This window comes from Bradysia coprophila (genome assembly GCF_014529535.1).
Source record: "Bradysia coprophila strain Holo2 chromosome IV unlocalized genomic scaffold, BU_Bcop_v1 contig_144, whole genome shotgun sequence".
NCBI classification, from domain to species: domain Eukaryota; kingdom Metazoa; phylum Arthropoda; class Insecta; order Diptera; family Sciaridae; genus Bradysia; species Bradysia coprophila.
In genome coordinates this window covers 899,078-914,464 of record NW_023503373.1, presented here as the reverse complement: position 1 = coordinate 914,464, position 15,387 = coordinate 899,078, and the positions used below count along the sequence as shown (strand labels likewise).

At 35.5% G+C, this 15,387-nt stretch overlaps 1 protein-coding gene across 5 annotated transcripts in view; it reads right to left on the bottom strand.

Annotated features, from left to right (window-relative positions):
- Positions 1 to 2,156: 2,156 nt before the first annotated feature.
- Positions 2,157 to 15,387, bottom strand: part of LOC119071127 (protein 4.1 homolog) — a 28,348-nt gene continuing 15,117 nt past the window's right edge. For 3 of the 5 annotated variants that reach the window (XM_037175792.1, XM_037175794.1, XM_037175793.1), the window contains 10 exons: positions 13,597 to 13,663; positions 13,003 to 13,070; positions 10,435 to 12,738; positions 9,303 to 10,169; positions 8,206 to 8,943; positions 7,269 to 7,490; positions 7,010 to 7,105; positions 6,706 to 6,843; positions 6,530 to 6,640; positions 2,157 to 4,732 (listed from right to left, as the gene is read on the bottom strand). In XM_037175792.1, the coding sequence (XP_037031687.1) occupies positions 4,664 to 4,732; positions 6,530 to 6,640; positions 6,706 to 6,843; positions 7,010 to 7,105; positions 7,269 to 7,490; positions 8,206 to 8,943; positions 9,303 to 10,169; positions 10,435 to 12,738; positions 13,003 to 13,070; positions 13,597 to 13,663 (4,680 nt within the window). In that variant the 3' untranslated portion in view covers positions 2,157 to 4,663. The remainder of the gene's footprint in view (positions 4,733 to 6,529; positions 6,641 to 6,705; positions 6,844 to 7,009; positions 7,106 to 7,268; positions 7,491 to 8,205; positions 8,944 to 9,302; positions 10,170 to 10,434; positions 12,739 to 13,002; positions 13,071 to 13,596; positions 13,664 to 15,387) is intronic. The other 2 variants (XM_037175795.1, XM_037175796.1) reach the window with 2 other exon arrangements.

Here is a 15,387-nt window from a genome sequence, read left to right as displayed (position 1 = left end):
TGCGTTGAATGTTATTTATTTTTAAATTTCACCAGTGAAACTAACAAAAAATAAATAAAATTGTGATGGTCCACTCCTGTTCTATCAAAGGGTGTATGTCCCGAAGTACTGCGAAGCAGAAAACATAGTTTTTTTAATAATTGATGTGCACATAACCTCATTCTTGCATGTTGTCTCCTCAGCTTTTTTTGACATAGTTTTCCGTCTGATCAAACCGATTGAAAAAATGGAAAGAAATAATTCTTCAATTAAACAATCAGCAGTGTTATGTTACAAACACACCAGAGTATATGAAAATCACATCATGGAAAGTGGCATCAATAGAAATAATGAAAGATCCAAGTGTTGGATGTGGTTGTGTTTTGTCTCAATGTTTGTCTTTACTCTAGCAAATAGGTCGGATCTTCAGAATAAATAAATTAATTCAACTATATCCGTCAATTGTTTATAAAAACAACTTTATTCGAGGGACAGTGAACTATCTATGCAAAAAATGACTTTTGTTAAAAAATAATGAAAAAATTCCGACAGAATCTGTTTACTTGTCTTGTATACCAAATTTCCAAGCGAATTTGAGATATTGGGGGATCGTAATTTAAGTTAAACGCCGTTGTTCTTAATCACAGAAAATGACAGTCCAGCTATCACTTATTTTTGTATAGATTTTTCACAAGAAAAAAGTAAAAAAAAATGATTGGTAACTTAATTCAAATTTTATGCGCCGAAATTTGCCCTCTTAATTAAGAGGGCAAACACATACTACCAAACATTTCGTATTTGATGTTGGGACCATATATTTTACGTAATTTTGTTCGAAGTTTCCTCTCTAGTTATAATTACTCTAAGGCTTATTAGCATACATTGTCGCAATTTCTTACCCCTTTCGTTCAGCTAATTAAATTACGTTTTTCTTCTATATACAATGGATTTAGATGTCGATTCTAACAACAATGCCGACGAATATGATGACTACGGAGAAAGGGGCCAACCACTCGATTTGCAACTCTTTTTTTCGCGTGCAACTCATTTGGAACTCTTTTCATATTCAACTCGTTTTCATCCAAAAATATGTATAGAAAGTCAACAACATCCAACCAAAAACATAGCTAACGCCGACCCGTACGAAACACCTATTCGTATCAAAAGCCTTTACTGTGAAACTCTTCATTTCTTTTACTTCATTCTCTACTGAAAAGCTATTCGCCCTTTAAAATCACTTACATTATCTTTCTTTGCCTTGTTAGCATATACAAATAAATTGCCGGAGGCAATATAGACAGCCCCGTACGAAGTCAACTTTCATAAATTCCTATTTAAACAGCTATATACCGCTATATTTTCACTTTTATATCACTTTTATTAAAATCCAATATGGCCACCGGCAGCCATTTTGTTTGGAGACCGGAAATTTTACCGACGCTTTACATTCGTTAATACCTTTCAAACAAAAAAAAAATCATGAAATTCGGTCAAAATTTACTCGAGATATTGACAAAATACTCCACGTTCACTGTACGGCCGAGTAGCCAGATAAGAGCTCACTCCAAGAGACCTAGCTCACGCTCCGGAGAACATAATTTCAAAAACTTTTTTTCCCTGATTGGTACGGTCAATACCTATCTAATAAAGCTAAAACAGACGAAATATGTTGAAATGTGGCCGACCTACAAGCAAAAACTGCTTGCCGCCCTGTGCCTGTTTCACACCAAGGGGTCTAACTCACGAGTCGGTCATCCGATTTCCATAAACTTTTTTTTTGTCGATCGGTATTGTAAATACCTTTTATTTGACGTATCAGTTACAAGTGTAACGTTTGAATGTCCGGAGAAATCTTCGAAAAACCGTAAAGCACTTATTGGGCCACAGCTCGGGAAGGGTCGATCCAAAATCACTCATCTTCGAACTTAGCCTGTCTTTTGACATTACCAACCGGGAAAAAAGAGAATTTTCAAAATCGGATGCGTTTTACTCAAGTTATCGTGCAGACGGACAGACGGACATTTTTTTTCACTGATTTGGCATCTCTAGACAACCACAATAGGTTTCCCCTTACTCAGGGAGTCCAATTCGACGTGTTACGGATGTATGCGTAAACGCATAAGACCCCAGTAGTTCGTACGGGTCTAATGATGGAATGGAAAGAAAGTCGATAAACATTTGTTTTAAGCATTAAATAGATTTATTCATTTTTATTCAATAAAATACATAAAATTGTTTTCTTTTTCTTCGTAATTACAGAGACCGAAAGTAGTTTTGTTTTTTTTTCTTATTTCAATTGTAACTGAACGTCCGGTTATAGTTTTTAAAAACTTTACCAAGAAGATTGAAAAATAGCCTAAAATTACGGCTGAAATCTTTACGATCCAATTGTAAAGATAGTATAAGTTTAGAAGCTAGGCTATTATGATAAAACTTACAGATTTGTCGTTCTCTTTTTTTTGCATTCTTAGACAACAGTTACGGTTTTATCTTCTTCTTTTACATAAAAATTATAAAACAACTTCTCTGTTATTCACTTTAGTTCTTCTTTCATTTTGTGTATTATTTTGCCATTTTTTCACTTTTCTTTCGTTTTAAACAATGAGCTGATAGTTGGAGCTTACAGGAAGTACAGTTTGTAAATCGTAAAAAATTATTTATAGCCACATGACTGCCTTACTTATTTCGTTTCCATTTTGTGACGGTTAAAGATCGATTAATTCGTCAAAATGAACAGTTGTGCGCGTTGCAAAATTACGGTAAAATAAAAAGTGCAGTAAAAAATGTTTTCTCCTTGTAAAAGTGATGATACACTTGTCAGTGGCCAGTGGTTTAATGAATTCAAGGAAGAGGCCTGATATAACGGAATTGATTTAAAAAGTTTCATCTAATTTTGGTGAATTTTGTAAAATTTCAAACTTCCCTAAAAAAGCCTCTTGGTTTAAACTGAGGAGCGCATAATCGTTGTTAGTCACCTAAAACCTTCGCAATATTTGTCAAATAAATTCTTTAAAAGTTTTTCGAAGACAGAGAAATGTAACCTAAATGGTGTCATTTCGAATCGATCCAACACGTAATAAGTAATCATTTCTCTGTCAATGAAAATTATCTGAAAAAAATCCACTCGCCAGGCTCACACTTACGGTTATTTGCCCCACAATTTAAACTGTGTCTGTTCTTATCAAACAAATTAAATTCAATTAATTTTCACCGGATAGTTGTATCTACATTTCCGACCAATTTACCAAAAAGGAATTCGCGCCAAACTGAAAAAACGAAAATTCCTTTGCCGAAAGAGTAAGCGATAAAAAAAGTCAAGAAGAAAAATCTTTAAATTAAACAACAAAAAAATTGAGTTTTCATTTTTAGTGAAAGTTTTATAGTACGTGTGGAATGTTAATACAAAATAAAAGTAAAAAATAAAATAAAATTAATTTAAAAAAAACGAACTTGAAAGCTTTGCTTTGCGTATTTATAAATTTTTGATGTAATATTATTCTGATGACAAACAAAAAAAGTTCACTTCCGCAATCAGTTACCTTAAAACATAACAAAAAATTTTCTCGCAGAGATTCCGAAAAGAGTCGATTCATAAAATTAGATACAAAAAAAAAACTATTCTTAGTCCCATAAAATGTTAATCATAAAGTTTTCTTTGTTTATTGAAATTTTATCGATTACTTTCTATTCCAAAAATTTCCTTCCATTATAATCAGAGAACCTACATAATATTTAGTGCACAGAAAATGGGTCCTTTTTATGTGACAATGGGAGCACAATTAAATAAATGATTAGCTGAATAAACGCGATTTGTTTTCATTTAGTTGTTTTTCTTCAAAATAGGCACTAACATCATACAGAGTTTCTAACATCAAATTTATAATGGTTTTTCATCTAGATATAATAATGCTATAATGTAATAATGCTTGACAGTGACAAGAGAGAGAAAAAAAAACGAAGAAATTTTTTGACTCCAATCAATTTTATTGATTAGTTCTCCCATAAATTGCGGAACAAAAAGCACGTTTCCAAAATTATTATTTTTTTTCAAATTTTCACTTTAATTCTCTCAAAATATTTTTATTTCTTTATCAAAGCTATACCTTAAAACATTAATCTAAACTTTTTCTTATGTTTTCAATTTTTATAAAATATATTTTCTTGCAAATTTATTGTGATTTTTTAAAAAAGCTAAAAAAAATATTGGTTCTTTTAAGCTTGCTTCTCCAACAATTATAATTTTTATTTTTTTATTATACGAAGAAAATCGAAAAAAACTTACCAAAAAACTCTTTGTTTTTTTTCGGTGAACACTTGGGTTTTTCTTATCCTTTTTTCATTATTTTATTCGACTGAACAAAATTTGATTTTATTGAATCAACGAATGTAGTACGGTGATCATTTTTCTTAGAAAACTTTTTTTTTTATTAATAATTAATTTAAAAAAAACTGAAGTGATAAAAATACATAAATATTTATACTGTGTGTCTGTGTGATGGATAAGTAAACAGCTTTTGTTTTTGTAATATGCAGGTCTTGCTGTATAGATTTTTTTTTCCTTTTCTTAATTGTTAACAATCTAAAATATAAACTTTTCCTGTGACAATATTCCAAATAAAAGGAAAATAATAATAAAAATCATTAAAATAAAAAGAAATTTCTTTTTCTTCACTTAAACTGTAAATTATTGTTGGGTTTGTTGCTGAATTTCAATCTTCTCCACAGTCATATCTGGATTCATGGCTGTAGCTTCCTATTTAATCGAAAAAAAGAAAACATCAGTGATGTGTGAATAGTGGGAGGAAGGATGACATGTAAAGGTTTAACATTTGACAATAATTTCGCTAAAAATTCTATAAATTTTAAAAATGATTCCTTTTTAGAACTCCCAAGCTAACAAATTTATTCTCAAATGTTAGACATAATGATATGAAGGACTATTTTCGGGACAAAATTTTTCACAGAAAATTTGAGAAAATTGATTTTCCAAAAATATTTTCTCTAATATTTAACTTATGTAACAAAGAGTAGACTATTTTTGGCCGGCTATGGAACTATATAGTCGATATAGAGTACCATTTTAAACAAACACAATAGCTCGATAGCAATACAAAGTTCACAGACCAGTCTTCATTTGAAAATCGCTCTGTGTGGTTTATTGTAAAATCAGTTGAAGTTTACAATCGACAATTTTAAAATCTGGCCCTTTCTTTTGAGGGCGTAGGTTCGTTTTGAGTAATCGAACAAAATTCTAATTCAGATCAGGTTTTTTAGAGAACACGGTTAATAGATCGAAGGGTGTATGATTTCAATTGGAGTCAGAGAGCAGTGGGCTCACGGGCAGGACACTCAATGAATAGCAGCATTTAAAAAATGAGGAGTAAAGTGAATAGTGTCAGGCCCGTGAGTTGGCTTTTCGTTGTACATTGATTCGGGCATATTTTACATATTTTTTTTAGAAAGAAGAAATTTTAGAATTTGTAGAAATTTATAGAATTTTCTAGAATCTTGTCTACAAAATTATGCGAGTTTTTAATATTTCTTTCAATTCTAAGAATTGTCGAAAATTCTAGAAAATGTATTCTAAAAAATAGGCTCTGTTTAGTAGCGTCGCTAGTAGCACCAAAATTTGTAAAGGAAAGCCACTGACACCGACTACAAATCTATTGGAAATAGTTAATTGATTGAGTTAGTTTTGACGTGTTCTCGTCTTTTCCGTGCTCTGGACAATACAAAAAAAACTTGTCCAAAAATAATCTACACCAATTGTCTGATGAAGAAACTGTTAGCGATCAAAACGTTTTTTCGAAATGTTTTAAAAACATTTTCCAAAACGAATGTCAGCTATTTAGAGATTTCGCATCATTGAAGGAACAGTCTCAATAAAATTTACAATTTCGATTACAGAACTGTGAAAGTTTGATGGATCGAACTACTGGTATGATCTAACGAACTGTTCTTAAATGAAGAATGGAAGCCAATTTGCTTAGGTTGCACAAGAAAACCTTATAGTTTTGGATGATACTGTGCTCTACACTAATTGTAAAGTGAAAATCATGTGCAAAAATGTTGGAGAAAACGTGTTTTATCTGAGATCAACGGAGGTTCATGGTAAGGACAGGTCTGGTCAAATAACAGCAGTACTTGTTATGTGAGATTATTTTTGTGTTTATTTTGTGTTAGTCAAATTTCTTTAAAGAAAAAAGTGAGTCAAAACGTCCGAAGACAACAAATTAAGTAAAAAGAGGTTACTGCTGTTTAAGTCTTTCAATCTAAACTAATAAAAAAAAACCACACAAGTTTTCAAATATACTTATTAAACGGCCACTGTCTCTTATTGATCATGTCAATCGAAAAAAGTGGAGAATCCTATCAATCGAATAAAAGAATCAATTAGGATCAACCGAAGACATTTCCTCTAAAGGCAGGACTATGAAAAGAGGCAATTCGAAATAATAAGAAAACGGTGAACGTATTTTGTCATAACCGAGGTCATAACTGAATTTTCCTACAATCTTTATAATCATTAAAATAAAACGAATTGACTTACTTGAATAGCTTCAGCCAATGCTTTGTCATGGTCGATTGGATCTCCATCTGACTGAATTGTAATTTTCTGCTCTACTCGAGTTTCGACTATACCATCTCGTTCAGTTTTGTACTAAAATCGAAACATTTCATTAGGCGACCGCACAATTTTTTGTTTATTTAGGCGCTAAATTTTACCGTTATAGTTTCAACAGTACGCGTTTTGCTGCTGACTGTTTGTGATGAAATAATTTCACCATCGGCTGTGTATCCCGCACTATTTTCCCCGAGTACCACATGGTTCGGATCAATCGTTGTCGTTGTGTTTAAATCGTCCTACAAAGATTCAATGGACAAGACAACATTAGAATCACGGCTAAGCCAAATTTTCAGTTCCTAAAGAACATCCATCATGACACATGGCTCGGCAATTTATAAATGATTTTTTGTTCATATCAGCAGCGCATTCACTTAACAATTAAATGGAATTTGGCTAACAAACCTTTATTGAGGGGGTCAACGAACTATCGTATGGTCCATCAATTGGAGTTCCAGAGTCGCCAGAACTTGTTGAGGAAATACTACCTCTGCGATTAAACTAGAAACAAGCAATATGCAATCACATGCAACGAAATAGTTTTCAAAAAACAAAAACAAAAAAAATATGAAAATGCGGTAACGAACTAACGAACGGTACGTTCTAACATTCGATGTCACTTCGTTAAAAAATAAAAAGTAAATAAAAATAATTCGTGCAATACCTGTTCACCACTAGTAACGGTTGCGGTTGTCTTCACTTCTTGAGTTACAACACGCTGTTCTTGACGATTTAGATTATGTGTGGTTGTAGTCGCAACGGTTTTCTCTTCCAATTGTTGTGTCTTTGCATTTTTACCTATGTCTTCATGTGTCGTTGCCGTTCTGGTTGTGACAGCCGTTGCTGTCACATATGCACCAGCGGAATCATCGACTGGTGCATCAGCCTTTTTTATACGAAAAACAAAATTAAAGGAAATAAAAACAACTACAAAATCAGTTAAAAAGAAAAGAAAAACAACAGAAAATGGCACACTGAAAGCTACAAATCATTTGAAATCATACACATCGCATAAAATAGTGGCTTTCTGGACGTTTGATATTTGAGGATACTTGGAGAGTAATTGCAATGCATTTTTGGACCTATAAAAGGTGTGATGAAGAATGCTAAACCGAAAAAGCGTTGATGTCGTGTCGTAGACGCGTGCTAAACAACACTTTCATTTGTGATTTAAATTAACTTACTTTGTCGAAAAACTCTCGTAAATAATGTCAAAAATTCTGCAAAATTTTCTATAAAACTTCCTTTTCTAAGCGCCACACAATGTACCTACCATTAAGTGGTTGTGTCTGACTTGGAAAACATCAAACGTAAAACGCTATATAAAACGACAACAACGTTCAAACACACACAACACATACTTCGACTAAATAGCAACTACTAAAGAAATGAACCTCGAATCTCTGAATTCCATCTTAATATGATTTCAATGACAATAATAATAAAATCGGATGATGTAATGGTAAAATGGGCAAAAATACACAGTCCAAGCATTTGATTCAATTACTCATCTATGCAATTCAATTTTCGTTGCCAATTGCTTTTTTAACGGAAAAGGTCAGAAAACAAAATAAAAATCAAAACTAAAAACCAAATCTAACCTTGTGTTCCTGCGTTGAGAACATAACTTCACCGGTTCCTAAATTTCTGACTTCCTCTTCCACATTGTGCGTAACGCCATCCTCGTTCTTGGTCAAAACCTGTTTTGTTGTTGTCTTCACCACCGTTGGCGTACTGACAAACTTTCCTAACTTTGTACCTTCGGGGCCGCTGACATCGGTGCCATACTGTGCGACATCATCATCGGAACTAGCCTCCGAGTCCCGTCGGAGTGCATTTTTGCCCATATGCTTAATGCCATCGTAAAATTGGTCGCGCGTTATCGGTACAGTCTCTTTTGTCACCTGAACCTCCTTTCCGAAGTGACTCGGATCGATTTGTGCATAATTCAAGATGAGTTTTCCCGTCACGGGGTCAATGACCGCTGTTGTGGGATCGATGTCGCCTGTTTCGGGGTCAATGTGACCGTACTCGGTTATAATTCGGCCCGTGTTGGGGTCAATTTTGCCGCTCAAGGTCATGGTTTGAGTTACTGTGGTACGAGCACCTGCCATGCGAGGATCGTCAGGATCAACCTGAACGATTTCTCCCGTCACAGGATCAATCATATTGTAGACGTAGACGGTTTTGTTGAAAATGTTTCGAATGCGGCCCGTAACTTGATCGATATCACAGCTCTCAGGATCCACTTCTTGGGGTCGTCCTTGTGCATCCTTTCGCGTCAATAGAATTATCCGTATCAAGACCAATTTTCCGGTTTTCGGGTCGATTTTTCCAACCTATTGCGAAGGAACGATAAAATCTTGTACTCGACATGTACAAATTTGAAGCGCCACAGTTTTTCATATTTTTAAACTGCTAGAATTACACTGAGCAAAATGAAATTTTTGAACAATATTAGTGGTTCATGAGACATTCATACTTCAGACTTCTTTAATACGTGAACGTCGTATCAATGCCTCCACCACGTAAAAATTACAGTCACGAAACGAAACAAATTGTTCATTTAAAATTTTGTAACTGTATTAAGTGCTGCGCGTACATGTCACACGAATAATTTCCTTACACCATCCATACATGTAACGCGTAGAAAATTTCGCTCGCTCAGTGTAGATTCCCTGTGAACGTTTTTACTTACTTTTGTATAAATCTCGCCACTCTCGTTATCGATTTGGGAAGTTGCATACAGTGGTTGACCGGAAGCGGGGTCGGTTTCGCCGGGTACTAAGGTGAATACTTGTCCCGAGATTGGGTCGACTTTAGTTATGTTCGATTCGATTGATGTGATTTTTTCAATGTTATTCGTTTTCGGGTTGAGGTAACCGTACAAGGTGATGATAAAGCCCTTCGGGTCCACCTGTGTGCTTGTGTAGATTGTGTTCTTAGTTACCGGATCAACACCATCTGGCACCCATAATTGATTCGTTTTAGGGTCAACGATAATGTCTTTCGTTTCAATCGAACTAGCGACTGCACTTCCCGTGCGAGGATCAATCTTTTTGTTCACAATTCGTAATGACACAATGCGACCAAAGTCTTTCTCTGGTTTTCCTGACTTCGGATTTACTTCGTTGCGCAGGATTATTTGCCCGGTGATCGGATCAACCTTTGCTTCTTTTTTCTCCAATTTATTCGTTTTCGGATTCTTAAATTCAACGGTGTTGTTAAGCAAATCAAACGTGCCGTAGTTTGTGCCAATTTTGAAGTCTTCCTTATTGATATTTCCAACGCTCTGTTCAACGGTAGCGGTTTTCGGATCAATTACACCCTTTTTGGCATCGTATTTGCCGCATATGCTTGTGACTTCAACCACTGGATCGACTTCCGTTCCAAATGTCAACTGTTGCGAAAGGCTAGGATCGAGTTTTCCATTTTTGTCGACGACGCCTTTGATGGTTATCTGGCCGGTGAATGGATCAACGTTTGCTTTTTTGGTTGATGAGACATTGCCAGTTTTGTAATCGATGTCACGCACCTCGCCTGTTTGCGGGTTGATCTGACCGTACTAGAAAGGAATCAACGGATTTAGATTCAACGGAAATTTTTCGGACTCGACAGTTATATGAGTTGAAGTCTCACACGAAATATTATGACTCGAATGAGTAAAATTAACGATCTGAATGTTTTTGAAATTTGTAACATTCACTTTGCATCTAGTGGAGGACCACCACAAGAATTGATAGATTCAATTTTTATGGACTCTACCCGACTAATAATTTTTGTGTGAAATTGACTTCGTAAACCTTTGCGAACAGACTTTGAATACTTACTTTAGTATCGATGAAACCCGTGTCGATGTTTAAGAGACCTCGCGTTCGTTCAATTTCGGCTGTTTTTGCATCAATTTTGTTAGTTTTCGGATCCGCTTTGCCAATAACAGCGACGATTTCAATGAGAGGATTTTCCTTAACAGCTGTACCGGCTGGTACTGGAATAAATGCATCTCCTGCAGTTGCAACACGTTTTGGTTGTTGCTGCTGTTGTTGAGATTGTGTAACTGGTGGAGGTGTCGGTGTTGACACTGGTTTCGCCGCAGACTTTGGCTGTTGTGGCGTTGATGCTGACTTATTATCTGCTGGTTTTGGTGTGGCGCTGCTTTCAGATGAAGCAGGGGCTTCCTTTTTAAGCAACGGAGTCAGGTAAACAATGGTTATGCGACCAGTCTGAGGGTCTACCTTTGAAATCGTGGTTACAACATCTTCTGTGTCTGGATCGAAACGACTTACAGCGAACAGTGGTTCACGTGTAACGGAATCTTCTTCACCGGTCGAAGTGAGTACTTGTCCGGAAATTGGCTCAATTTTCGTTAGATTTGGGTCTAACTTAACTTGTTTATCCACTTCCGATGTTTTTGGATTCAAATAGCCATGAATCAATGAGACATAGCCTTTCGGGTCGACATGACTCGAAGAGTAGATGGTTTCACCAGACTTCGGGTCTTTCTTTCCTGCTATCCAAATTTGATTGTTCTTGGGATCGATGATGATATCCTTTCCTTCGGCAGATGACACAACTTTACCCGTGGCGGGATCGAGAAGCTTGTTGACAATCTTCAAAGAAATAATCTGACCGTAGTCTTTGTCAACTTTTCCAGTTTTTGGATTAACAACACCCGATTTGACAACGATTTGGCCAGTTGTCGGATCAATTTTAATGTCCTTGGTTTCGGTTTTTCCTGATTTGGGGTCGGTGGTCACAAGTGTGTGCTTCACCAAGTTAAATTGCCCGTATTTAGTGTCGATCTTTCCACTATTTGGATCAACCTGACCAGTGGAATTTTCGATGGTCAATGTTTTCGGATCGATTATGCCTTTCTTGTCCAATTTACCCGATAATGCTGTGACCTCTACGACAGGATCGATCTGCGAGCCAATGGCGATCAAATGGCCGTAGTCATTATCCAATTTCTGAGTCTTAGGGTCAATAACGCCATTTATCAAAATGTGACCCGTTGTTTTGTCGAGCTTAGCCGGTCTGGTGATTGATTTACCAGACTTCGGATCAATAGTCTTCACTTCACCCGTTTTTACATTGATTTGACCATACTTAGTGTCGATAAAGCCAGTTTTGACGTTCAACACACCACGAGATCGTTCAATATCTCCATTGACAGTATCGATCTTACCGGAATCAATTTTGCCCGTAATGGCGGTGATTTCCACCACAGGGTTATCGTTTGGAGCTATGCAAATAATTTGTCCCAAACTATCATCCGTTTTTCCAGTGTTAGGATCAACAACACCACTGGTTAAGTGCAAATTTCCAGATTTAGCATCCACAGTTCCTGCGAATGTCGCTACTTGTCCCGATCGTGTGTCCACCGCCTCAACGGTACCCTTCTTCGGATCAATGACACCATACTTCGATTCGATTTTACCGGTCTCGGTATCTAAGATACCTGTTGAATGCTCAATTTGACCATTTCCAGCATCAATTCGTTTAGTTTTTGGATCGAATTTCGACACAATAACCAAAATCTTGACACGTTTCTTCTTCGGTTCGGTTGGGACATGCGCCGCAGCTCGTTCTCCGTCCAAAAATGAGGTTGTTTGATCTGGTTTTCCGTCGGTCAATGGTTTGTACGAACCAGGAGTTCCTGGAGTAGCCCCAGGCTTTGAATTAGGCGAATATGACTTAGCACCTTTATCGCCTGCACCGTCTGCACCTAATTTCGCTTTGCTTCTCGGTGACAATTCACCCGCTTTTCTCTTCTCGGCTTGTTCTTTCAATTTATCATCTTCGCCGGGAGCATAATTGAAGGCCAGACCAGTAGCTCGTCTGGCTTGCGAATTTGGACTCAATTGGCTCGTCTCCGAGTCACGATTTCTGACATTTGGATCTTCGTCGTAACGGAATCCTCCCGGTATGTATGTACGTCGAGTCGGGCTAGTGTTGGGATCTTGATCGGTGTATTCGTATGGTTTTGTGTGACCAGTGGGCGAATATTGCTGTTGTTGTTTCAAATCTTCATTCGTTGGTTGTTCAGCAACTGCCACAGCAATATTTTTATCGCCTTTCTTGTCTTTCGGTGATTTGTCTTTTGGCGATTTTCGGCCGGATGAGAAAATACCACCCTTTTTTCGGAGGTTAAAATAAAAGAAAAAAAATGAAAAATAAAATAAAATGGAGGAGAATTCAATTTTTGGGATCTCAATGAGAATTTAGATTTTATCGGTTCCTTAATCACACTAGCCATTTACATTACTTTACACTAATAAGTTTCGACTCAAATTCTTTAGTAAAAGGAACACGAGATCAAAAAATTAAAAAAAAAAACTCGAGCAACAGTTCTTCAACAACTACGAAATGTGCAAAAACAAATGCTGTGGAATTGTTACCTTTCTCTTTCCAGGTGGTGATTTTTCATCGGACGTATTCAAAGTGTCATTCGGATCAGTTTCATTTCCTAGTTGAAAGAAATACATTTATTATAACGAATTTACATACGAAAATAAGAGTCGTATTGACGATATCATCTGTTATCGGCAAAATGAAGTAAAAGATTTCGTTTTAATCGGTCAAAAATACGTAGTTCAAATGAAGTAATAGATTCAAAACACATTTTCGTGTGATATCATCCATAAAATGTTAAATCTACGAGATGGAACTTGTGGGACAAATCTAATTTTTCAGGTATGACAATCGGACAGTATCAGCCATTCGATTTATATTTAAAAACCGAATTCATACAAATACGTTACTTGGTACGTCGAATACGTGGCAAATGTACGTTAGAATATTAGAACGAATGAAGTAAAAGATTTCGGCTGAATCGTTCGAAAATACGGAGATAAAATGAAGTAATAGATTCGAAAAACATTTTAATGTTTTGATGTCGTCCGTAAAATGTTAAATCTAGAAATTTTAATTGGGAATTGGAACTTGTGGGACATATTTTTGGATATTATTTATTATTATATTATATTATTTACCGTTTACGGCTTCCTTTGATTTAGATTTCTTTCCAGTTGGTAGAACAGCAATGCCACCAGTAGGTTTCTGAATAATGAAATTAATTTTAATTTTATAATTAAAGTTGAAATTTGAAAGCTTTAATTCATGCTTCACATAATCTTTTCAGTGAACATTTATAACTAAGAGAAGATTGTTTTTTTGGCTTAAGCAGTACATTAATTCAATAACAAATTTAATTTACCGTTCCAGAAACTATATGTAAGCGTTTTAGTGCTACTAAAATTATATTGCAAAATCGTTCGGTTCGGATCGTTGCAAAATTATTTTCTTTCGTTCAACACAATTTCTCTCTGTATACAAACAATCTATCGTTATCATAATCTCCAAGTTTATCTTGAGACTTTCTTACGGGGTTTCTGTTATGGCAAATTTTTATTTCGATTTTCGAGTGAGAAATTAAACTTTTCAAATTGATAAGCGACTTTTTTTATGGAATGTTGAAATGTGACATCATTTGCAATTTATTCAGTTAAAAATAGAATCAAAATTTAATTTCCCTAGTGGGAAGCACATACATGCTTTCAAAGAAAAATGATCGGAAAGGCTGATATTATATAACTGATGAGTTGACAACCAAAATGTTACATTTTATCACGACATAGTGCGATTTCAACAGTAGCATCAGTACTTAAAAATGCAGAACATCAACGTCGATCATGCATTACTGTTTGTGATTATGATTTACTGCTCAAACTGTATCCACGTTTTCCATGTAGTGGTATAACTTAAAGGTTACATGGTATCTGGCCATTGTATTGTATTGGGATAAATAGAAACTCAATTTTGGTCAACTGTACCGAACAATTCAGACTTTTCGTTAGGATAACCATGAAAATTAAGACAAGCTGTGACAACAGAAAGGGACATTTTCGAACACGACTTGTATTCTCATCTGGAGTGGTATTACAGCATAAGTTTTACACATATTCTGATCTATTTTTTCTTCTATTCTGCTACAGTCGCTTCGCTATTTCAATCAAGATGTCGTTGCAATAGCTCGGTGTCGGTATAATGTCAAATGAACAATAATTGCATTTTTGCTCCAAACTCCACCATTTTTAGTAAAATATAATGCTAGCGTATAGCGCAAGATCTCGGGAATCCAGAGCTGTAATTAGTATTTCAAATAAGAGTCATTAGCTTCGTATCTCTTATCGATACTGGGCCGATTGAAATCTAACTACTGTCCCGAGATCCTGCGCTATACGCTAGCATTATATTTTACTAAAATCTGTCGATTAAAAATTGAATTATTTTTCTGTTGAGATTATACCGACACCATGTTATACGACATCTTGCTTGAAATAGCGAAGTGACGGTAGAAAAAGAGAAGATTTTAGAATTTAGTAAACTCGTGCCGTAATACCGCTCCTGAATTACATACGACCATTTGAAAAAACGTTATGAGCGTCGACACTCAGCTGAGGATTTTTTTTCCTTTTTGTTCCTTTCCACACGAATGTTAAGCAATATCATAAAATTAACAAAATTCGGCCAGTTGTAATTCGAACGTAAAAATTTTACGCTTACGCATTGACGCACTTCAGATCAAACTGGAGCAGATAAGACGACTTTATAGGCAAGGTAGTGCAGACAATTGTTATTGGTTTGGCGAAAAGAAAGCACAAATAATTGTAAATCATAAACTAACGAAGGCAGGTGAATGGATAAAAAATCTAAATTTGCAAAAGAACTAACATCAACATAGTAGCAAAAAATAATAATTTATGGGAGAAAAAACAACGACA